General features: G+C 36.7%; 3 protein-coding genes across 6 annotated transcripts; 2 read left to right on the top strand and 1 right to left on the bottom strand.

Annotated features, from left to right (window-relative positions):
• Positions 1-6,137: 6,137 nt before the first annotated feature.
• On the bottom strand, positions 6,138-22,414 carry LOC114534407. 4 transcript variants are annotated; one of them, XM_028555845.1, is made up of 4 exons: positions 22,327-22,414; positions 21,240-21,376; positions 20,058-20,578; positions 6,138-7,196 (listed from the first exon to the last, which is right to left on the bottom strand). In XM_028555845.1, the coding sequence occupies exons 3-4, from the start codon at positions 20,574-20,576 to the stop codon at positions 6,531-6,533; spliced, it is 1,185 nt and encodes a 394-aa protein (XP_028411646.1). In that variant the 5' UTR covers positions 20,577-20,578; positions 21,240-21,376; positions 22,327-22,414; the 3' UTR covers positions 6,138-6,530. The 4 variants fall into 4 exon arrangements, 3 of the variants coding, with proteins under 3 accessions (XP_028411646.1, XP_028411647.1, XP_028411648.1); XM_028555846.1 differs by lacking the exon at positions 21,240-21,376 and having other exon boundaries at positions 22,327-22,404; XM_028555847.1 differs by lacking the exons at positions 21,240-21,376; positions 22,327-22,414 and having other exon boundaries at positions 20,058-20,843.
• On the top strand, positions 9,696-11,033 carry LOC114534408. Its single transcript, XM_028555848.1, has 2 exons — positions 9,696-10,273; positions 10,566-11,033. The coding sequence occupies exons 1-2, from the start codon at positions 9,839-9,841 to the stop codon at positions 10,923-10,925; spliced, it is 795 nt and encodes a 264-aa protein (XP_028411649.1). The 5' UTR covers positions 9,696-9,838; the 3' UTR covers positions 10,926-11,033.
• Positions 11,154-13,548, top strand: LOC114534406. The gene is made up of 2 exons (XM_028555844.1): positions 11,154-12,036; positions 12,487-13,548. The coding sequence occupies exons 1-2, from the start codon at positions 11,227-11,229 to the stop codon at positions 13,492-13,494; spliced, it is 1,818 nt and encodes a 605-aa protein (XP_028411645.1). The 5' UTR covers positions 11,154-11,226; the 3' UTR covers positions 13,495-13,548.
• Positions 22,415-23,263: the final 849 nt, after the last annotated feature.

Below are 23,263 nucleotides of genomic sequence, written 5' to 3'. Positions count from 1 at the left end.
AATCTAATACCTATATCCCTTTAGAACGCAAAAGTTATGTCAAATATCTAGGCGTACTCATTGATAGCAACCTCTCATGGAAATATCACATTAGCCACATTGCTTCAAAAATAAGTAAAATGATTGGTATTATCGCTAAATTGAGACATTTTGTACCTACAAGTACTTTACATAACATTTACAGATCCCTTATCTTACCGCATATATCATATGGCATTGTGGTATGGGGTCAAGCCGCAAAAACTCATCTTAACAAAATTCTTAAACTTCAAAAACATGCTCTCCGGTTAATACATTTTGAGCAGTATGCATCTCATGCAATTCCATTATTTGTCTCTGCTTATGCACCGCCCGTTAATATGCTGTACTTCATGTCTGTGTCTACTTTGATGTTTGATGTGGCAAATAACTTTACACCGTCTAACATTTCCAATTTGTTTGTTTCTTCTAACCAAGTGCACAAATATAGTACTAGGTTTTCTTTAAGAGGCAATTATTATGTCGAATATTCAAATTCTGCCCAACAAATTAAGTCATTTTCAAGAGCTGGAGTTAGGATATGGAATAGTATTCCTATTAGTATGTCAAAGCTATCAAAAAATAACTTTTCATTATTTGCAAGTTCATTTTTTGTCCTTTATGTTTTGATTTTTATTTGTAAATGTTTTCATTACTGCCTGCCTAGATTAGCTTTAGCTATCCGCAGACAGTAATTATTTTTGTAAAACTTGGTTTTGAAAATTAATAAAATGTTATGTTAAATGTTATGAACTGCTTTCCAGCCGCGTAAACCTTGCGCTTGATAATGCTCCACATATTCTCGATCGGATTAAGATCAGGGGAGTATGGAGGCCATTCCATGATTGTAGCGTTTTTGACCAAAGATTTCTTCAAGAAATCCAATGTTAGACGTGCTGCATGTGACGGTGCATTATCTTGCATGAATATCATTCTCCTCCTGAATGAAAAACTTTTCTTTTTATACCAAGGCAGAAGAAACTCTTTTAAAAAAGCAGTATACGTGTCTGCAGTGATTTCACCCCTTCTTTAACTTTAAAAGGACCAACTATTTCATTACGGATGATACCTGCCCAGAACATAATTCCACCACCACCTTGCTGACGTCGTAATCTTTGAGGAGCAGTTGACTGTGCATCATACCATCCTCTACTCCAACCATCCGGACCATCGAGGGTTGCCCTGCATTCATCGGTGAATAATACGTTCTCAAAATTCACTTTCATGTTATTTTCTGCCCACTTTATTCTCTTTTGACGATGGACGCTCTTCAAAGGAGGTCTAGTCACAGGTTTTCCACATTTGCTTATGCGCTTCAGGATGAGACATCTTGTACTTTTGGGTGTATGTGATAAACCAACCGCCTCAAAAATTTCTTTGCTAGTTTGGAGAGGGTTGCGGCGAATCTCTCTTTTTAAACGCTTGACCATTCGGGGGCTTACAACTGAGCTCCTCCGAGATTTACCTTTGTCTGACCTTCCATTAAAAGATTCTGGGTTTGCAACAAATTTTTTTATCGTTCGATGGTCACGACTAAGTTTTTTCGCTATTTGGAGGGTTGTTTGTTTCGCATGAAGGCCCTGAATTATTGCTGCTTTTTCATTGTCAGTCAAAGTGACTTTTCTGCCCATGTTGCATAAAAATATTGGACAATCCCTGAATGTTAAAAGTTGAAAATTGCTATCATTTGTTTACTAGTGCGCAGAACTGCACGACATTTCAGATGTGCGCAGATGTCAGTGTTGCCATTTTGCACACAAAATTCTGTAAATTTCTTCTCAATACTGCCCTAGATATTTTAGAAAAATATATTTGCATATAATTTTTAGACGCAATGTATGTCTGTTAATCTTCGGCAATCGTCGGATAAAGGGAAGGTGACGAACATACTGTTCGCGCGTTCGTCGATACTTCCGGAATATTTCGTCTGTTTTTTGTGAATGTTTAGACAGTTCAGTCAGAATTTCATTCGAAGGGCTGCTTTGAGTTTTGGCAAATTTGTATAAAAATTCAAGTCAAAGTCCACGTTGCATTATTCGTGTCAATATTTGTCATTTCAATCATTCATTTGTCCACTGTGGTCGAGCAATTTTGATGACAATCAGATTATACGAGCGTACAAATCTTTAATACTGCATGGATTGTTTGTAAGTTTCATTGACAATATCTTATCACTGTGGTAATCAGTCAGACAATCAGTCAACATTGAATGCCACCATTCATTATTGATATAAACGTGTATTGCTGAGTAGAAGTTACCAGGAAGGTATGTCCTAGGAGCTGGATTTTCCTCCACATCATTTGTAGTAATGGCACATAGACATTGTGATAGCACAGAATACCTAACAGAAGTAGAAGTCTATACTATTTTTTCGTAAGTGTGATTCGTCACTTAGCAAGTGCATTTTTTGAGGCTGTCACCCCCCTACCAATGTCTAAAATCAGGGCATTTTTAGTACTGGCAGGGGGTGACTACCTCAAAAAAATGCACTTGCTAAGTGACGAATCATGACGAATCACACTTACGAAAAAAGTGCAGGAGTTCTACTTCTGTTAGGTATTCTGTGGTGATAGTGTATAATTTGAAAATACCATAAGCACAATTCACTGTTCGTTTGACCCGTAATCAATTGGTTCTTAAGGTATGGCAAACAAAAACCTTGCCATTGTGCAGGTATTGAAATCTGACATTTACATTCTGCGGGTATTGGAAATAAATCTTACCATTGGGCAGGTATTGAAATTGAACCAGCCATTGTGCAGGTATAAATAAAACAACAGCCATTTCTGCTGAAAAGTCGGAAAATTTCCGAAGATTGCTTCATGAGAGAGCAACCAATAGGATTGACTCGGGATTTCTCCGAAGGTGACGTAATGTAGGGTAAATTGTATCCCGCCTATCGACAAAAAAATTTCGACAATATATTTTCAAAAACTTTATTTCAAATGAACAAATTTCCGTATTTCCCAATACATTTTGAAGCTAAAAACTATGTCGAAATTTAGAAAATAAATCCAAATTCATTTATATTTATCAATTTTGCAGTATTTTGTGGTAGTTTTTCAGTTTTAATCGAAGTTTGACATGTATGTATGTGATATATTATTGATAATTGGTGATAAAGTTGCCAACCTTAGGATAAATTAATTTAGTATACACCCGACTATCGTCTATTACAAATCCTACATTCTGATTGGCTACTCAACCATCGTCTATTCGTGATAGTGCACGTTTGGGAAAAATTCGCTCGCGCGACCGTATAAAATTGCATTAATTAAATTATTTTTCGGTGTAATTTTGCGGTGTATCGATTATTTCCTCGAAATTAATATATCTATGTACAGGGTGTATACTAAAACAATTAGACAACTCGCCTTCGTTGCCTATGAGCGGATAGTCAACTCAGGCTTCGCCTTCGTTGACTATTCGCTCATAGACAACTCGGACTCGTTGTCTAATTGTTAAATATGCTAATCACTGAGTAGCGTGTACGCGCGCGGACCACGAGTGTTGGGCTACCTATGGTTCATCACTTCAGGCACAGAGGAGAGATGGACAGAGAGTCGACTCGCGGCTCCACGCGTCCCCACTTTTCTACTCGCACGCGCTAGTAAGCGTTTACACCCGATTCCCTTCTGGTAAGCTCCGAGCACATTTTTAATAAGGAAAAATGGAATTTTTGCCAGAAAAATGCAATTTAAAAAAATTTAAACGCTTTGGCTGAAATGTTCCAAACGTTTTTTGTAGTGTAAGGTAAGAGCTAAAATATATTTTCTTTAGAAAGCTCAGGGATAATATGCTTGGTGAAAATTTGATCAAAAAAGTTTGAAAAATGACTGAAAAAATATGTAATCGAACGGCAACTCTGCTTGAGAAGTAAAGATACATAATTATGAATGTTTTCAGTGAATGTTTGTATCATCAAATGGTACTAATTATTAAGAAACTGATATCCTCTGCGAGTTAAAGTTATATAACGCCTAAAACTCTGTTTTGTTTAGAAATGTTTTGCTATGTATTTTGTCGATATTTTAAAATTAAAACGCGAATTTAGAAGCATTCTTTGAAATTCGTCCTATATTGTTATCCCACAAATATGCAAACACTCTGCCTGCTAGTTGACAAACAATAAAAAAGCAGCTCTGACAACGTTTCACTTTGGCAAACACAATTTGACAATTCGGGTACAAATATGGCAGCCGACAAGGGTAATCAGAACTCACTTTATACAAAACAAGGATTTTAATATTGCTTTTAAAAACAGCACGATCATTTAAACCCAACAAAACAAACAACTCACCGTCCATCTCCAAAATTTTAGTCCAAGAATGAAGATAATCCGACCCAGTTAAAAAAATCAATTTTTCACCTATCGAACAGCGTTTTTTCTATACTTTTGTATTGAAATTTGGCCGAAAGAGCTAACCAGAAGAGAATCGGGTGGTTGAGTGGCGCGTGGAAATGACGTGAGAATGACGTGATATTAGGCAAAATTCGGGGACACTCGTTTCAACATTTTCCAGAGACTCTCTGTCCATCTCTCCTCTGTGCTTCAGGATTGGTTCACATCACAATTTTCTTGACCTTCCGCTTCGCGGTCGTGCGATTTTGTAATCACGCGTTTGATATCACACCAAATTGCACTCCACTCTGTGCAATTACCATTATAAATATGATATGTCAATGATACGCTTCCTGTCCCGCTGTAGAAATTCAAGATGCGCTGTTGTTTTGACAACCAAATTTGATGTTTATGGCAAGTTTCTCAGGTTGAAATTAGTAATGAAAACCTAAACTCAGAACTTCAATAGCAGAATAACCAGTGGCGTAGCCAGCCTGATGGTTTTGTCCCGCTATGTAAATTTCTAGTTATTATAATTATTGATGTCTTTAGAAATCTATTGTTTTCAGTCAGTGAACACTAAAATATTAGCATAGCGGGACAAATCGACAGGCTGGCTACACTACAGAGAATAACCCAACGTACAGGGTGTCTCAAAAAACCCGAAAACTATTGAAATCACTCATTGTTAAAATTTGAATGCCGTGTTCATGAGTTTTAGGCCTTGGGGCCTAAATTTGAAATTGTGAATATGATTAAATTTAAATTAGCCTTGTTATTGCTTCTAAAGAAAATAGTACAGCTGACCGCGGAACAACGAGTGTTTAATTATTGTGATAAATTATACACGTACCCAAAGTACAACGGAAGTTCGAAACGTTTTTCGACAAAGATCGACAAAGGACAAATTGTAAATGTTGTTTAATAAATACTTTTGCGTAGAAACAAATTTTAATGCATCATGCATAAAAATGCTTATGGCAAACATTTATACACTCGTGGGTCCCAACAGAGTGCTTAGGCATTCAAACTCTAACAATTACATTATTATGGGTGATTTCAATAGTTTTCGTTTTTTTTGAGACACCCTGTACTGGCTGTACAACAAAGAGGACAACTATTAATTAAGTCACAAGACTGGTCTCTTTCACGATTTTCGTGTAAAATTAAATCTGTAACCATGTTAAATAAGTTATAATTGAAATTGCATAAGAAAGCATATACTCCGAGTAAATCAATTATGATTTTTGGCACTTCACTCGACGTAGGCAATTTCTAGAGGTTTGAAAGGGTCTTAATTTCGAGTGGAATTGTACACACTTCAAATTAAAGCCAGGATGGAAAAATGAGTCAACTATCTGTCCTCCGGCAGGAATCGATCCCAAGCTTTTGCGATGCCGGTGCAATGCTCCTGCCACAGAGCTACAGAGGTAGCTGACAAGAGCAAGCGTGATTAATGTGCATATGATGCATGGTAATGCCGGGAATATAGGTGAGGGTAAAGTGGAGTGGATAATTCGAGTGGAATTACACACACTTTAAATTCAAGCCAGCCCTCATACCATCAGCTATTCCCGGCATTACCATGATGTATACACATTAACCACGCTTGCTCTTGTCAGCTACCTCTGTAGCTCAGTGGCAAGAGCATTGCACCGGCATCGCAAAAGCATGGTTCGATTCCTGCCGGAGGACCCATAGTTGACTCATTTTTCCATCAACCGTCCCTGGCTTGAATTTAAAGTGTGTATAATTCTGTAAACTGTTGGGTTTTTAACACTGAAAGACATATTGAGGCCATCAATTTTATTCTGTTCAAAAATTTCCATAAGACATTTAAAATCAGACAAAAGGATTTAAAAGCTACCGCTATACCAAAATGATTTATTTAAGCCATATTTCTGTTGAATATGTGTCAAATTTAAAGCCAGAACTGAATAAAGGCACAAGTATGTGATAAACATGCAGGTTATCACATGATTGGCTCAGTTATATAAGCTTTATCGCCTTCAGGACAATATTACAGTTGTTTCTTGTTCGCTGCGCTCGCTCCTGATTTGTAATATTGTCCCTCGGGCGATAAAACTGATATCACCTCACCTACCATGTGATAACCTAATTACTTATATAACGTAATCAGAGCGCATTTTTGTACTTGTCTGTGGTTTATTATTGGCAGAGTTTAGCATACAGAGAATCGACCGTTTCTTCACTATCACAAAACACTGAAAAGCCCGCATGACATTTCTCGCCTTCATCAACAGCCGCCATAATTATAATCCTGCTGCTGAGATTTTTCTCGTTGATAAAATTCGCTTTCTTAACCAATTCCTCACTTGTGATATCGAATGTTACAAATACTTCGTATCGGGACTTTGTCAGTCCCAATTTTGCCATGGTTGATGCAAGGATGAGGTACGCTGTATTTCCGTTTATACGAGGATTCAGGTCCACCAAATATTCTCCCTTGGGACTTGTAATTATCTCGATACCCGCCATTCCGAAGAAGCCTTTGTTATGTAGGTATTTCGCTACAGGCACCACAAATTTATCATACACTCTCTCCCTATACTTGTCCTGCATGTCCCAGTCAATTGATCCGCCATGCCATCTGAAATCTTTACTCTCAACGCATTGAACTCCGATGTATATGATGTTTCCGGATTTTGTGACGTAGAAGCCACAGTCGACAGAGCTTTGTACTTCTTGAATATATTCAGACACGACGTAGCAAGCATCGGAGCCAAATCTTTCCATGATCCATTTCAACTTCTCCCGAAATTCTTCACGGTTTTGCACCACATAGTTGCCATAACCACTGAGGCTTTGGTCAATCTATTTATGATGAGAAACGATTTAGCCATGGTCAATAAATAATTCAATATTTTAAATGAACAAGACCAACATACTTTTGGCGGCCCTTGGATTTGTTTCGTTCAAACATTATGATAATATTAGCTTAGAATTGGTGCAGAATCAAAAGCGTGACCTGTAGCTACAATCTTGATTTCACAGTAAAATTACACGACGAAAATTATTAGGAAGTGCAATTATACCACTTTGGCAAATTATAGTTAGTAATGATGGAGTTGATGAAGTTACAGTACATACGGTAAGTTCTGATCTAAACCTATACATGTATTATAGCCAGTGGAATTGACAAATATTAAACCGAAATCTATTGCTAAAGCTCACAATGAATATTAATTGACAACGATTGGTACCACACTGGCTAAATCTTTCTCAGCAATACAAAGTAGATTTCGAGCCACTTTAGTTCTAATCAGGCGCATAACTTGAACATAACGATTACTGGGGGGGGGGAGTGAATATTCATATATCCAGTTCTGCCCGAAGAAATTATTTTGTTAGTGCATCTGCTTATAATAGAAATCCGTCGGGAGGAACTGAATAATTATATTAATATTCACCCCGCTAATTATCGTTCTAGTTACGCTCCTGGTTCCAGTAACTGGACAGCCCCGTGTGGATGAGTTTAACTTTCAACCAGTTAAAGAGGAGAAAGTGTTTACAACATCTAAGAAAGCAATATACCGGCCAAGATAAAATTAGCGCACGCCTTCTTAAAGATGCCTGTATAACTTACGGCATATACTGTAACTTCGGAACAAACTTCGCAACCGATAAGACGTCTCAAGAACTCGTCAGCTATGTGAATACACTTGGAAGCAAGTTAAAAATTCTTCATTCCGTCAATGGAGGTGAATATTGCTTGTAAGTTTTCAACGATTACCTTGAAGAAAACGCACGTAGTTATTTGGTGATTTGTAGTTTCAATAACGCAAAGAATATGTTGGTAAAAGCAATAAGTTAACAGTTCATTGTTTTTCGTTTAAGCTGGCACCCTACAATTTTAGGAATATAGAAAACTCGTGATTTAGATCTTAAATTTTCGCATGAGATTTATGCTAAAGGAAAGAAATTTTCTAGATATATTGACCAACATTCTAACAGGTAGAAAAGTATGACGTCATTGCCGTTGTTATGGTGATTCAATATGACCGACATTTTACATATTTACGCATTTTACTGAAAAACAAGTTCGGTTACCTCCATTTTTTATTTTAAAAAACGTTTCCTTACAAGGAAATGGAAGATTTGAAAAAATTAAAAAACTCTGTGAAGCCGAAATTTTTAAAATTAAATTATTTTTTGTTATAAAATTTTTTAGTCTTACAAAATTTTTAAAATTTGTTCAGATTTCCCATTTCCTTGTAGGAAAACGTTTTATAAAATAAAAAATGGGGGTAACCGATCTTTTTTGTAAAAAAAAATGTGTAAAATGTCGGCCATATTGAATTGCTATTATTACTATAACAACGGCGATGACGTTATACTTATGGACGATTTCTGGCTGTTAGAATGTTGGTCAATATATCTAGGAAATTTCTTTTCCTTTAATAATAAATCTCCTGCGAAAATTTTAAATCTAAATCACGAGTTTTCAATATTCCTAAAATTGTAGGGAGCCACCTTAAACTATCTTAAAATGGGGCCAAAAACTTGCCTAAAGTAAATTTAAAAGGCACATATGTCGAGAACCAAAACGGCGACACTGTTCAGCAAAAAATACAAAGCACGCAGTTTTTTATGATAATTTAACTTTTTTCTGAACTGATTTTGAACTGACGTGTGCCGAACTGACGTTTTGTTTCACGTAGATATTCCTTCTCGCAATCACCACATGGTATAGAGTATACTGCATGAGTTTTCTGTCTACGCGATCCTTGGGTTTCGTGAAAATATGTCCGAATGCATGTCTGAAAAGGTTTTTAGGCAACTTTTATACCACAATTATTCAGGATCCTCCTGATTGGTTCTGCAACTTCCTGAATGTATGTGACTACGGCAAAATCTGTTTTTGAGGAATCATCCTCTGAGGAATTGCATTTAATTGCGACCGGGGGTTTTAGACTATCATTTAAAACGTTTTGTGGATAATTGCATTCTCTCTCAGTACATTGAGGACATAACAGGGCCAACGAGCGTGATTATGAGTCTTTGCGCCCTAAATAGGGATGACATGATATTTGGCAAAAGAATATTTACATCTGATTGATAGATGACGTCATTTTGAGAGTATATAAGGATCTGAGTTTCAACATCAGTTCACCAATGATGCAGACACTAGACCGCAACCTCGTACCCAGGGTCTTTACTCGTGGTGGGGAGTAAAGACCCTGGTCGGGGCTGGTCACGTGAACCCCCAGATTTTGGGGGTAAATTATAAATTCAATTAGGGAAGGGTAGGAGAGGAGCGCGTTTGTCTCCTTCGAAAATTTTAATATTCTAGTTGTGATGAATCTGTGCGAAATATGTAAATTCCATCGCTACTTCACAGATAAATATACGCGAATATTTACAAAAAAAAACATTGAAACATAATATATCCTGTCAGGAGCACGAGGAGTATCAAATTACACTCAACAGCGTTTCATTTTCATTCAATCGAGTCGATGGCTAGCAAAGGCACGCCGAAAAAACACTACGCAAAAGGAGAATTTTCTGTAATTTCACGCTGCAGACTTTGGAATTGTGTTGCCAACCCAAAACACAGCAAGAGTCTGTTTCTAAAGAAGAACCAGGCGATTTTACTCAACGCTGAGGAAATTTTTGGTGACAAGTTGCCACAGGAAAGCGATCACCCTGCTCACATTTGTGCGCCTTGTGAGAGAAGGCTAAACAATGCCATTCAGTTTAAAAAAATAATAGCAGCGACTCAAAAAACCATAGCTGAAAATCTACGCACGAAACGTTGTGCGAATATATCACCTATGATATCACCGAATGTTGTACGGCCCACAAAAGTGCTAGCTGCTGGAAGTTCACGTCGACGAAGCATCGATTTTAATGTGACATCTGATGATACTCAAAGTTCATCCCGAATACTAGTATGTACTCTTTTGTGCATCATACTTTTTAATTCCTGTCCTTCGTTACTTTATTTAAATGCTCAAATATTGAGTCATTGAATATTTTGCGCCATCAACTGAATTGGCGCATAATTTCATTTAAATATGATGAATGGCTTCATTCATGCGTATACAAAACATTGATCCTATACTCCTAGTTTGTTGAAATTGTTACTAATCATTAATCATGGTTTTGCTTTTACTTCTATAATATTACAAAGTCTTCACTAACATTACTCAATTAAAACCTTTACTGCATTTCATGTTTAAGGATTCCCTGGCGTTGGTAGATGCATCCTCATCTGTTCTTAATCAGGCGAACAAAGAACTCATTGAGGTTGCAAGAAGATGCAATCCATCAGTCCTGAGGCAGAGATCATTTGATGGCTTGAGTTCCGAAACATGGATGTCAGAACTGATAAGTGAGATGACAACAAGGTGTCCAATGTCTCATCAAATTCTTTCCGGGCTGTTGGAAACTACCATTGATCCAGAGAAGAGGAATCCTGCTTTGTGCTTAATTTATGGTATCATAATGTTCTTAAGATGTCATGAATTAAGCAAAATACAGAGAATTAATTCAGTTTTGCTCATTCAAGGACAAGCGTCTGCTAATGTAAGTTATTCTTAATGTAACAGTTTTGTGCTTATATCTCTAGGTTAACTGATAGTACAATACAGTATGCTGTCATGCAGTTGATGAACAGAATTTTTACAATTGTTATTTTACCCTAAGTGATTAAATATCATTTTACCCTGAATACAAGGCATTATACAATTTAACAGACCTTGCAATATTCAAAAAAAATGTGAGAACTTGCATAGAGTAGAAGTCGTTACATAGTAATTAGATTCAAATTGTATATTGATTTCTATTTTGTTATTAGGTGATTGCTCAATTGAATAAATATGGTTTCTGTCTTGAGCCGAAAATGAAATACAACATCCTGAATGAAATTGGCAATCATTTTCTTGATCATGCTGCAGAATTGGTGAAGTCTGGTTGCAAGTTTGTTTACGTTCTGGATAACATTGATTGGGAAGAAAAAGCCCATGATATGAGACAGGATGTACAAAACCGAAGTGTGCATGCAGTTGCTACGAGCATCGTGTTTAACAGAGTTCCAGAAAAAGATTTACCAGACTCTGGTCCACAGAAGAACCTCCGTACCTGTAATGTCGATGAGCTAGTGGCTGTCAGTGATGAAGAAATGAAAGAAATCCGTGCCCGCTACCGTGCAATCATTGCAAAGCTTTTGTTTGAACATTTTACATCCTTTGAAATGTTTAAACAGCACACCCCTCAAGCAACTGAGTGTACATATGCCAACGAAATGTCAATGCGGTCTGATATCGTCACCATGCCTATTTTAATGAAGGATGAAAAGAAGTATGCTGAATGTGTTGATGTTTTGGATCAACTAGAGCAATGGACTTATGAGATATATTCAGCTGCTGGTCTATGTTCTCCTGATTCTAAATCCTCCGAGATCACAGCCCATCCCCCTGTGATCACAGCCCATTCCAGACCAGATCAACCTGGCTCACATGCACCACCTGTTGCAACTGAGAGTGATCCATTGCATGGTGTGAAAATACCATGCTATGGAGATCAACTCACTCGTGTCAGATTTGCTGGTGCAAAAGATCTACGTGCTGGGTGCCATTCTCCAAAGCAAAGGCTGGATCATCTGTACCCATTCTGTATAGTTGACTGGCATACAAAAAGAAGCTATTTGAAGGTATTGTCTTATCACATATTTGTACAGATGAAGTTTATATCTATATGTGCTGTATGCCCAATATATTGTATTTTCCTCATCCAACAAAAATCAATTGTACAATTGTATTTAGTATATAGATTTCTAAAATGACATTTTAACTTTGCCTAGCGACATGCAAAGTAGCCAGTTTTAAAAAACCTTTGAATTGAGTATATTTTATGATCCCCATTTTTTTTCTAGCTTCCCCTCAAAGTTATCCCTTGATAGAATTCAAATAGGCTTCTTGTATCAATCTCACATTCCACTCATAGTAATGTGTGTTGTTGTATGAGAGCCATGAGAATTTGAGCAATGTTTTAGGATTGTTATTTGAAACTGTGCGTATACTAGCGTTGTTCCTATACAACTGAGCTTCTGAAAACCTGTTCTGATTGTATGTTTGAAACTGACATTGTTTTTTTCATTCAGACTGTATTTAAGCATCTATACAAGAATTCTGGAAGAGAAAAGGGTACTCTACGGTTCTTCAGGGAAAAATTGAACAGGAGGAATGTTACTCTGGATGTGAAACACTATGAAGACTGTGAGCAGCTGTTTTTCAGTGTTGGTAAGTGCTTTGTTATTGAAGCCCTTTTGGAATTCTTCCAAATGCTTGATACAAAGCACAAACCAACTGCAAACAGTCCTCATAGTGTTTATGTCCTAACTGAAGAATACCAGAAAACATATCTCATCAACTCTCTGGACAAATTTCTTGATGAGTATGTTTTTAATGAAGAAGAAGATGAAGACTGTGAAACAGTTGATGGCATTTGGTGTTACAGCATTAACATACTCAAGTCATTCCTGCTACTTGCGGACATAAATGATGCAGTTGCCTCAGGTAATGGGGAGTACTTGTCTGTTCTGAGGAAACAGCTTTTAAAGCATTTCTTCTCTACACCAGGATTTAACGAGTTTGCAATTGAAATGTTTATTAACATTTTACAATGCCAAGTTCTTTTGTCCGAAACTGAAGCTCACCTTTGTAAATGGGCTGCCACTGTGAATTGGAAAGGTGGTGCGAAAAAGAACATTGAAATTGACTTATTTCAAGAAAACCGAAATGCTGAGATGAAGAAACTGATCAAGTCTATGGGAGCTAACAAAACAGAAAAGGCGATTGGCAGAGCGAGCAAGGCATCAGGAGGGGTGACAAAGATTGTTGAAGCATATGAGGGTCAGGTGAAAATGCACAAGAAATCTTCGGCGCATTCCCACAAGTTATCAACTGAGGATGAAAAGTTGATTGCTAAGGACTTACGTGACTTGCGGCCTTTCAGGAAGGAAGATGGAAGGATGTTTAAAACATTTCCTGATATTCCACACAACCCTACACACAATTTTAACAAAGAAAAATTTAAAGAATGGACAATGAGACATAAAAACAATATATTGGTGCATTACCCTGATGATTCAGAAGAACCAGATGAATAATTTAACTTCTTTAAAACAATAACTGGGAAATGGTGTTAAATATTGTTTTTTGTCCTATACTGATAAGTAAAATCAATATTGTACCCTGGGCTTTCATTCCTACAGCATAAAGTTGATTAAAATAATTACTAAGGGTTAAAGGTCTGGGGCCGGTTGTTCGAAAGGCGTTTAGCTTAAACGGTGGATAAGTTCAAAATGAAAAAGAAAATGATCTCTTTACTGGACAAGTGAGGTGGAATATTTTGATGTAAATAGCTTAATTTTTAATGAATATACATATTTAATTCATAAAATGCAGGTTCAGTCATTCACAAGATATATAAGAGTACTTTTAAATTTTGGCTTATCCACCGTTTAAGCTAAACACCTTTCGAACAACCGGCCCCTGAGTGGGTTGTGAATAATTTTCCCTTGTAATCAAAACCCTTTAACCCTTAACAATTATTTTAATCAACTTTATGCTGTAGGAATGAAAGCCCAGGGTACAATATTGATTTTACTTCTCAGTATAGGACAAAAAACAATATTTAACACAATATTATCTGGAGATGAAATAAGGGACACATTGCCAGACAGTTCATGAGTTAATGTATATATGTATATATAGCACCATACACATGCATCTAAATTAATATACTGCACTTATTGTATCTTGCACATGTTTAATTCTATGCTAGTGAACTTATGTATTTTTAAAGAAATTTTGCATGTGGCACAAAGATTGAAAATTTAGTAATAAATAATAGGGATGATTGCTTCATGTAACATAAAGAAATATATTTTGTGATTACTAAGGCCTTTTTCTATGTTGAATTTCAGTCATGTTAAATGCAAATTAGGACAATTATAGATTAAGACCATAAATCTTAACAAGCTTCATTATTTATTGTTTGTATTGCACTCAGTGGTGCACATTGAACATTTACACTGTTCCTTACATACAATTACAGCAAAGCCAAAGGTGTTTTACAGAATTTTCAACATCCAAATCTACTGATTTGAGTAGCAATCTTCTTAGACATAAATTCTCACTTGAACAGTACTCTCTCATATCATCTTGTATTGCCAATACCTCGATTGTTATAGTATAACACAGCTGATGAAAGCTTGCTATCTCTCCCTGCACGGTCAGTTTCCTGGAAGTAAGTTTCACACTACATGGTGGTCCGACGTGTATCACCTGCCGTATATTTGGATTGTCCACACCCATGCCAATTGTTACAGTAGCTATTAATACAATCCTGAACCCGAGCAAAGCTGTTTTAAGATTTCATCTCTGCAGCTTGTGGAGCATGAAACTGTGCATAAAGTCGGTTTGTTGGAATAGCAGCAGGGCCAGGAGGGAAGTATTGATGATCACCAAGGACATACTCGAATAGCTTATATCAGTTCTATGCAAATCCACACAACCTCAGCAGACATACACAATTGTAAGTTGGTACTTTTCATCCAACGGTGCTTTGGAAATTGGCATCAGAATGGATTTAATAGCATCAGCATCTTGTCCAAGTCTAAATACTTGCCGCAGAAATACCTCGCAATCGAACGTGGTCGAGCAGCTTTGACTTCGCAAAAAACAGCACTGGTTGCAGATGGAAAATCAAAGACTTCCCAAAGCCCGTCGGCAAAACACACATCACAACTTTTTGCAAATAAATATTTTCCAGGGGCCGGTTGTTCGAAAGATGGATAACTTATCCAACGGATAAGTCCTATCCAACGGATAAATCTGCTATCCAGTGGATAGTTATCCATTGGATAAAAACGCGTTGCACGAAGCGTGGATAGTGAAGTGGATAGCTATCCAATAGATAAGTTAAAATTTACCAGAAGAAAACAGGATTATCCTGAAATTTCGTACCACAACGTCAGCTGTTGCTAAGCATTTACAACATTGAATTCATAATCATTACGAATTCTCGAGTATAGTTACTGAATGGAAAAGACTTAAACAAGTGATTTGCTCGAACTTTGCACTTCACATCATAGTGATTTTATTAATTAAACACATTGCAATTTTATTCCTTGACCTTGCAACGCTTTGCCTTTCGGTTCCATAGCAAATTTAGGAACACTATTTTAATGTTCGTGAATGAAATTACTTAGATATTAGCAAGTTTCCTTGGAATAGGTTGAATCTTTCTTTGCATATTCGCGTTTATAAACTGATTAGAAGCGTATAGTAAATTTACCGCCTGTTATAAATGCGAGGATCTCCAAAAAATTGCCGCTCGGAACGGAATGTGTAGGCAACGTGAAACGCTGCTGCGACAAATTGCACTTCGAAAACATTTCTAATAGTGAATACAATCATGATGCGTATCAGTTTGTTGGAACACAGTAACAGGAATATGGCATTTTTGTCCTATTTTATATAAATGTTTACAGTGTTACCTTGTATCTTTGAATTTATCCACTGGATAGTGGATTTAAACCACCTCCGGACCTTGGATAAATTTATTCGGTAGATAGCGATTTTTATCCGCTGGATAAAGTTATCCAAGCTTCGTGCAACGCAAATCACACGCTGGATAAAACTTATCCGTTGGATAGCGACTTATCCGTTGGATAGCGACTTATTCACCTTTCGAACAACCGGCCCCTGGCAAAGAACTTGCTTTGGTTTTAATATAACTTATTTGTACATAAAGCTATTTAAAATAGCAAATTCTAAACAAGTTTTAAGGTTATGTAGTCCAGCAAGTCAGCATCGATAACGCTCTCGTGCTTGTTTATGAAGTGGTTGCCTGCGAACAGGCTAACGAAGTGTAACACGATACTCTCCCCTCGCCCCCTAAGGAGTTCAATTTAGCCTCGGTCACGTGACCAGCCCCGACCAGGGCAGTGAGCTCCACATATATCTGGAGTAAGAACTTAAGACTTCCGTGAGGCCAAAAAGTGAAGCCAAAGATGGCGGATATTGAGGCGCTATAGTACGTCAGTTTCAGTCTTCCTATGTGTGCGCGGTCAACTAAATTCGTATTTTTTAACTTTATTTTTTCATATTTTTGAGTAAAAAATGAGGGGAATTTCAATGAAAAGTATAATATTAATGCTTTGTATTGAGATACTTTTATATTTCAATTAAATTAACAAAGAAATAAGCGATATCTTACAAGGAAAGCTAAGGAGTGGCGGATTGTTGATGTTTTCGGCTTTTCGCAAATCACAACATTTTCTCACAGAATATGCTTCCCAAAAAAACATAAATAAAACTTTTCTCAGTTTAATTTCTCTATATAAGGCTTTCATCCATGTAAAAAATTAATAGAAAAGAAAATTATGCTGAAAAACGTACGAGTTTGAAGTAATACTAATATATGATTATGAAATTTATAAACAAGACTCATAATGCACGTATAAAAGAGACCTTAAAAAGAGCCCTATGCTAGGAAAACTGGCCAAAAAATAAAGGACAACTAGTGTTAAAGCGTTTCGAAACCAAAAACGAACAAAAAACTCAAAACATAAGGTAGAAATATATATAAATAACTCAAAATTAAACAAATCTGAAATGCGTAGTTGAATTTATGACGAAAAATGCATATTTACTCACACGTACAGTCGGAAAATGCGGCACCCAGATCGGGTAGATGCAGAGAAACAAATTCTCAGTAAAATGAATCAATTTTTTTCCATTCTTGTGCTCTCAAAATGATGAAAAACACGAAAATCTGAGGGTTTCGGGAACGTCACTCCCGGTCAAAAACAATAAGAAATATTTGGCCGCGCGAGTTAGGAAGACTGAAACTGACGTACTATAGCGCCTCAATATCCGCCATCTTTGGCTTCACTTTTTGCACCCAAAGTTCTTACTCCAGATATATGTGGAGCTCACTGGACCAGGGTCTTTACCACTGAGCTATATAATAATTCCTGGAGGACCGGCTCGTCATTTTTGGTCATTTTTCAGTAACTTCGCCGCCATCTTTTTGAAGCCACCAACATGGCGGATTTCGCCCTTCTGCGCAACCGCAGAAGCTTTGCTGACGCCACTTGGTTCCTTTTGACCATGGTATTTACCACTGACCAGGCTCAATTCTGAGCCCGCTACAGCAGTATTCTCCCCCCTGGTTTTTATATTTTTTTTTGCCGTGAAATCTTTTTTGTTTTTGAAATGTTTTTCGGTTGTTTTTTTTATATTTTTCGCACTGACATACAATAAAGTTTTATTTTAAGATGAATACAAGTCATACACGCTATTTTTTAGCCAGCGCGGAAACAAATATATTAAAATATGGAAAAATGTGGACAAACTAAAGATTTTAATACTGACACGAACTGACAGGTTTCTTATTTCATTTTCGTAATAATATTTTTGTTATTTATACATTCCAATATGAGAGTTTACAAATGTTTGAATGTTTTGGCACTATCCTCGCATATTTTGAAGACAACTAGGAATTTATGGGCAACAATTTGACTTTTCTAAATCCTGAACTGATGAATTGCAGGAAGTATGTAATCAGTATTCAGTATGTGATGTTGTCTTCAAGACTTTATATCTATGCACAATACAAAATCCAAAGAAACAGAGGCCAAAGCTCAGGCAAAGTGCTGGGCAGCTGACTAATACTTAGTGCAGCAATATAGTTTCAACCAAGAATCATATTTGCATAATATACTTTTCATTCAAGTCATCAACTTGTACCCTAATAAACCTTAATAACAGGCTTTAAAAGTTTTCAGCATTCTCTAATTGCATCCCTGGACCCTTGGTTATAGTAAAGAATAACATTTATCCCTCCATAGGCTCCACTGATTAGCCTAATGAATATAACCCTCTTGGAGGTTGATACCATAAACAGAAAATTGCAAAAGTTGCTGCAGATTAAAGACACACTGCTCAGTCAATGCATGTTTATATTTATTTCATTAATTAATAAATTTGACAAATGGTATAAAAACACCAGACAACAACAAAATCAGATAACATGGAAATGAAGAATAACAATGCACAGTCATAAAATGCATGAACTTCATCCTGAAAAATAAAAATGATTTATTCACAAGGTGCAAGAAGCTAAAAAATAAATTAAGAGCTGTGATAATTGATCATTTCACTTTGGATTTGACAAGGTAAACAAGATAATATATTAACTAGGCTTTAACAGGGCTCACTATCAGAGGTTGGAATTTTACACTGTTTACAGCAACTTATTATTTTGTATCAGCACCCTCAGATCATGTTAATTGATGTTGGGTGGGATCTATAGAAGAGTGACTATAGTAGACTCACTGGGTCTGGGGGGAATGGTTTACCTATTAACATTGATGTTTGCTATCATGAAAACAACATAGACCAAACTCAAAAGATTGACACTGCCAGGAATTTTAACTTTCCCCCGACACAAGTTAAGAAAAAATGATAAAATTTGGGTATATAAAAATGATAAAATTTGGGTATATATTGCATTGATAGCACTGTAATGTACCAAAGGCTGTTTGTACCACACGTTTTGATGGATTTATTGTCTCAGAGGCTTTGGTAATCGGTTTATACTATAGTCCAAACTCGAAGGCCAAAAACGAAATTGTTTATAGTAAAAAAAGTTGAAAAACGGCTTACCTGGATTTTATAAAATAAGGGCAAAATGAGAAAATTCACTCTACCGATAAGTGAATTAAGCCATTCACAACGTCAGACGCAGAGCACGAAGCTACGTGTCCTTTCCATTTGTTGAACAGGGAAAAAGAGAAACGCTTTTATCCATTTTATATGAAAAACAAAAAAATATATACGGAAAGCTGAAAATATTTTCGTAAAAATCGGGAGGGTGATGGACACAGTTTTTCACCTTGTATCGCGGTATGTCAGTGGTAACTACCATGAGCAAAAGGAACCAAGTGGCGTCAGCAAAGCTCAAAATCCGCCATCTTAGTGGCTTCACTTTTTTGACAGGAGCCGGTCCTCCAGGAATTATTATATAGCTCAGTGGTCTTTACTCCCCACCACGAGTAAAGACCCTGGGTACGAGGTTGACTAGACCGGAGTGTCGAAACGTTGCGTCGTGAAAGTTAGTCTTTGTGTGGTGATTACTTTCATTTATCTAAACAAGAGTAGCGATAATTGCGATGATTTAAAAGCCATATTTCTACTGATTACGCGTACGTCATTTGAAGCGAGAACTTACTTAAAAAAGAGACAAATATGTGATAAACAGGTTATCGACGAAACGTGATTGGCTCGGTTATAAGAGTTTTATCCCCCTTTCTCCATATATATTCTTTATCATTTATAGACCTAGAGTGAGGGGGATTCGGCGAAATATTGCCCGAAGTGATGATATTTCTCTTTTCTAAATAGTAAGTGGTATTTCAAAGTTCAAACACTCAATTCTTGCAGGTGGTATAGTATTGATTCCGAGTACACGCAAGTAGCGAGTCAGAAAAACTGTTAATTAAATATATAGCTCCCTTGAATTCGTAACATATCGAAGTTTAAGTTTAATGAAAAATCGTTGGGTACCAAACTCTTTACTATTTCTAGCTATCACGTTCTCCAATAGTTTTATAGGAGATTGATCATTCTCAAAACAAGTAAAACATTTCTAATTCCTTACCTTGATCATACATGGAAATTCAACATTAGTTTCGTTGAAATACTTAGGATGCGGCGCACCAGTTTCAGGGATTGCAGATTTTTTCAGGATATCATAGTGCATATCCGGATCGACTGCGTGCTTCTGCTTCGAAATGGCTTCAAGTGGAAACAGCGTGATGACGATATTGTCATCTTGTAGCCCCTCATCGATTGTCTTGATCACAGGCTCAACAAAAAGATAACACCATTTCCTCCAGTGAACTAAGAGGAATTCGCTTGGTAATTCATGCACTAAGATGGGCAGCTCGTTACCAGCGACACAGCAGTTACGGAGAGGAATCAGAAATTCTTTCGAAATATCCGATGATTCAGGCATATAAAAAATACGGTATGTTCCATTATTTACAAAACGAAATGCATCGTTAAAGGAATTTGGGAAAATCGGGAGAAAATTAGCGCGAGGAAGATCTTGGTGGAATAAATTTCCAAGAGTTAAAGTTTTTTCTATGCTGTTATTCTCTGTTTCATTATTCGCCATTGCTAAAAATTTCCAAACGTGGTTGGTTAATAATTCCGGAATATTATATTGGTTGCGAGGCCGGTGGTTTGAAAGGCGTTTATCTCAACCAGTGGATAAGCAAAAGTTTGTACTTGGCAATTGAAAACCATTCAAATTGAAATATTTCAGCTCAAAAGAAAAATTCGTAATTTTGTTTTCCATCTTGAACTTGTTTGCCTACAATCACGTTCAAAAATTATGGGACTTTTCAGATTTTCCATCAATTTTGAAATGCATCGCGGCCCCCCTTCCCCCATAGTCAATGTTGAAAAAATTATGTCAATTTTTCCAGTGGCGTAGCCAGCCTGATGATTTTGTCCCGCTATGTAAATTTCGAGTTATTATAGTTATTCATTTCCTTAGAAATTTATTGTTTTCACAGTCAATGAACACCAAAATATTAGCATATATAGCGGGACAAATCGTCAGGCTGGCTACGTTACTGAATTTTTCCCTACGGTACATTGTAGAGTACCTTCAAATGTTGTGTGAATTTTCTAAGCCGGTCATATTAAGGGGTTTTTAATGAATATAAAATATTTATAACCAGACATTATTCTCTGAACATGCATTAGCCAGAATTTTTTTTATTCTGCCAAATATGTGTGTACAGACTGCTGTAATTCTGCGATGGTCTGTTACCATGTAAGATATCCAGGATATAATCGTCTAATTTTGATGTGATTATTCTTCCTTGCAATGCCTTTGGGGAACCTCAATATGTTTTTCGGTGTCCCTTGGCGATAAAACTGATATCACCTCAACCATCATGTGATAACCTATACATACAGGGTTAATTCCTTTGTAAACAATTGCATACAATGACATAGCTACACACTGTTTACCAGCATTCATATCAAATATCAAATCATTACCCTGATAATAATCATGTACTGTACAGGATGAATCAACTATATCATTTATAGTCCCAGGGCCTTGATTTTCCTTTTATGTCAATAGACAGTCTTAGCACATACACAATTATGACACAGTTGACAGTAGATCATTAGAACATACCACATGCACAATTCACTGTTACATAGTTATTGTAGTTGACTAGTTATGAAAGTCGGCAAACTTAAAAGAGTTGGTATGTAAAACAATCATAGTATTTGATACCTAAGCTTGCCATTAAGGCTGCACAGTGTGTTGTGATAGTCCGCACAACACAATACCTGTCTAATATTTAGCAGGTGTCTTATTTCAATGTATGTCCACACAATTAGTGGAACCAATCTATTAATAGCAAACTTGAGGACATCAGTTAAAATAAATAACTTTTATATAAACTTTGACTGAAAATACCATACAAACTGTTTTTAATTAATAAAATTGTGAGTTAGAATTGATCAATTCCTAATATTGACTGATTTGATTCCTTTGTAAACAATTGAATACAATGACATAGGTATACACACTGTTTATATAAAATATTAAATCATTAGGTACCCTGATAAAAATTAGCATGTACTGTTCAAGCTGAATCAACTATATCATTTACAGTCCAACGACTAGTGTGAGCTACAATGGCTCCAGTTTATTTGATTGTGATACATGCACCTTCGACAAGTTGAGCACCTGACAAAAAGTCAGTGCAGGGCCTGGGCCCTCGGATATGATATGTACCCTCGGCTTGAATAATTCGATTGTAATCATAATTCCACAGTAAAAAAACGAGCAATTAAAATAAAAAATGTCACAAAAAAGACACCAACTTTAAGGTACTCACCTTCGCTTTAAAATTTGACAAATATATAGCTCAGTCCTTTGAACCGTTATATGCTTCGAACTATATTTATCAATTATCTTGGCAAAACAACTTACGACGTTTTCCGGAAGAAGGTTCGAACATACCGTTCGTCATCTTTCGTATATCCGACGTTTGCCGAAGTTGTCGTAATCACTGAGTGGTCGTAATCCGGCTATCTTTAAAAGGGGGAACGGGGAATGGGGGAATGGGGGAATCGGGGAATCGGGGAATGGGGGAATCGGGGAATGGGGGAATCGGGGAATGGAAGAATCGGGGAAACTGAAAATGAGATAAAGGGAAAATGCGATTCATTGAGATAAAAAACGCGATAAAGGGTCGGAATAGCCTGAAAAGCGGCTCTCAGAGGGGATAAAAAGCCGTTTGAATAAAGCTCAATCTTCTTGTAAACTAGAATTGAACTGGCGAACTTTGATTTGAGTAGACATTGATGGCGTTTACACACTGCAAGATAGTTCTTTGCACAGTTAAATTGTACCATGTGGCCTTTTGTAACACCATCAATAGGGTGGTTCCAAGCCTAGGCTACATAGCCTTTAATACGACTTGTTTGCTTTCCCGTTCCATGGCTTATTCTTAATTAATGTTTCAAGAACTGAAGGTCTTCCAAATATTTAGAATAAATTTGAAAGCTTCCGATTGGCTAAAGGTGTTTGCATGCATGATTGACATAAAATAGAGCACACGTTTTCCTAGCCAAAATGGCAGGAAGCTTTAAAATACAACAGCTTAGCAAAAAGAAAGAAAAAAATAAAATTGACGGCCTTGCAGTCTTGATTGGAAGTGTAAGAAGCTTGGAAGCGGGACGTTTGGCGTTGTATATCTCGGCAAATATAACAATCGCCGGGAAGTTGTTGTAAAAGAAGTTAGAGACTCGTCGTACGATGCTCGTCGTATT

This window comes from Dendronephthya gigantea, unplaced genomic scaffold (genome assembly GCF_004324835.1).
Source record: "Dendronephthya gigantea isolate DGI-Jeju-01 unplaced genomic scaffold, DenGig_1.0 000100F, whole genome shotgun sequence".
In the NCBI taxonomy this organism is placed as follows: domain Eukaryota; kingdom Metazoa; phylum Cnidaria; class Anthozoa; order Malacalcyonacea; family Nephtheidae; genus Dendronephthya; species Dendronephthya gigantea.
The sequence above is the reverse complement of the archived record's forward strand: the minus strand, read 5'-3'. Positions and strand labels throughout refer to the sequence as shown.

Bases quoted from the DNA above. Each gene is read 5' to 3' on its own strand.
- LOC114534407 (XM_028555845.1), bottom strand. From the start codon at position 20,576: ATGGCGAATAATGAAACAGAGAATAACAGCATAGAAAAAACTTTAACT. The intron at 7,197-20,057 runs GTAAGGAATTAG...CATCATAAATAG, and splicing joins AATTTCCATGTATGATCAAG to ATTGACCAAAGCCTCAGTGG.
- LOC114534408 (XM_028555848.1), top strand. From the start codon at position 9,839: ATGGCTAGCAAAGGCACGCCGAAAAAACACTACGCAAAAGGAGAATTT. The intron at 10,274-10,565 runs GTATGTACTCTT...TTCATGTTTAAG, and splicing joins AAAGTTCATCCCGAATACTA to GATTCCCTGGCGTTGGTAGA.
- LOC114534406 (XM_028555844.1), top strand. From the start codon at position 11,227: ATGAAATACAACATCCTGAATGAAATTGGCAATCATTTTCTTGATCAT. The intron at 12,037-12,486 runs GTATTGTCTTAT...TTTTTCATTCAG, and splicing joins CAAAAAGAAGCTATTTGAAG to ACTGTATTTAAGCATCTATA.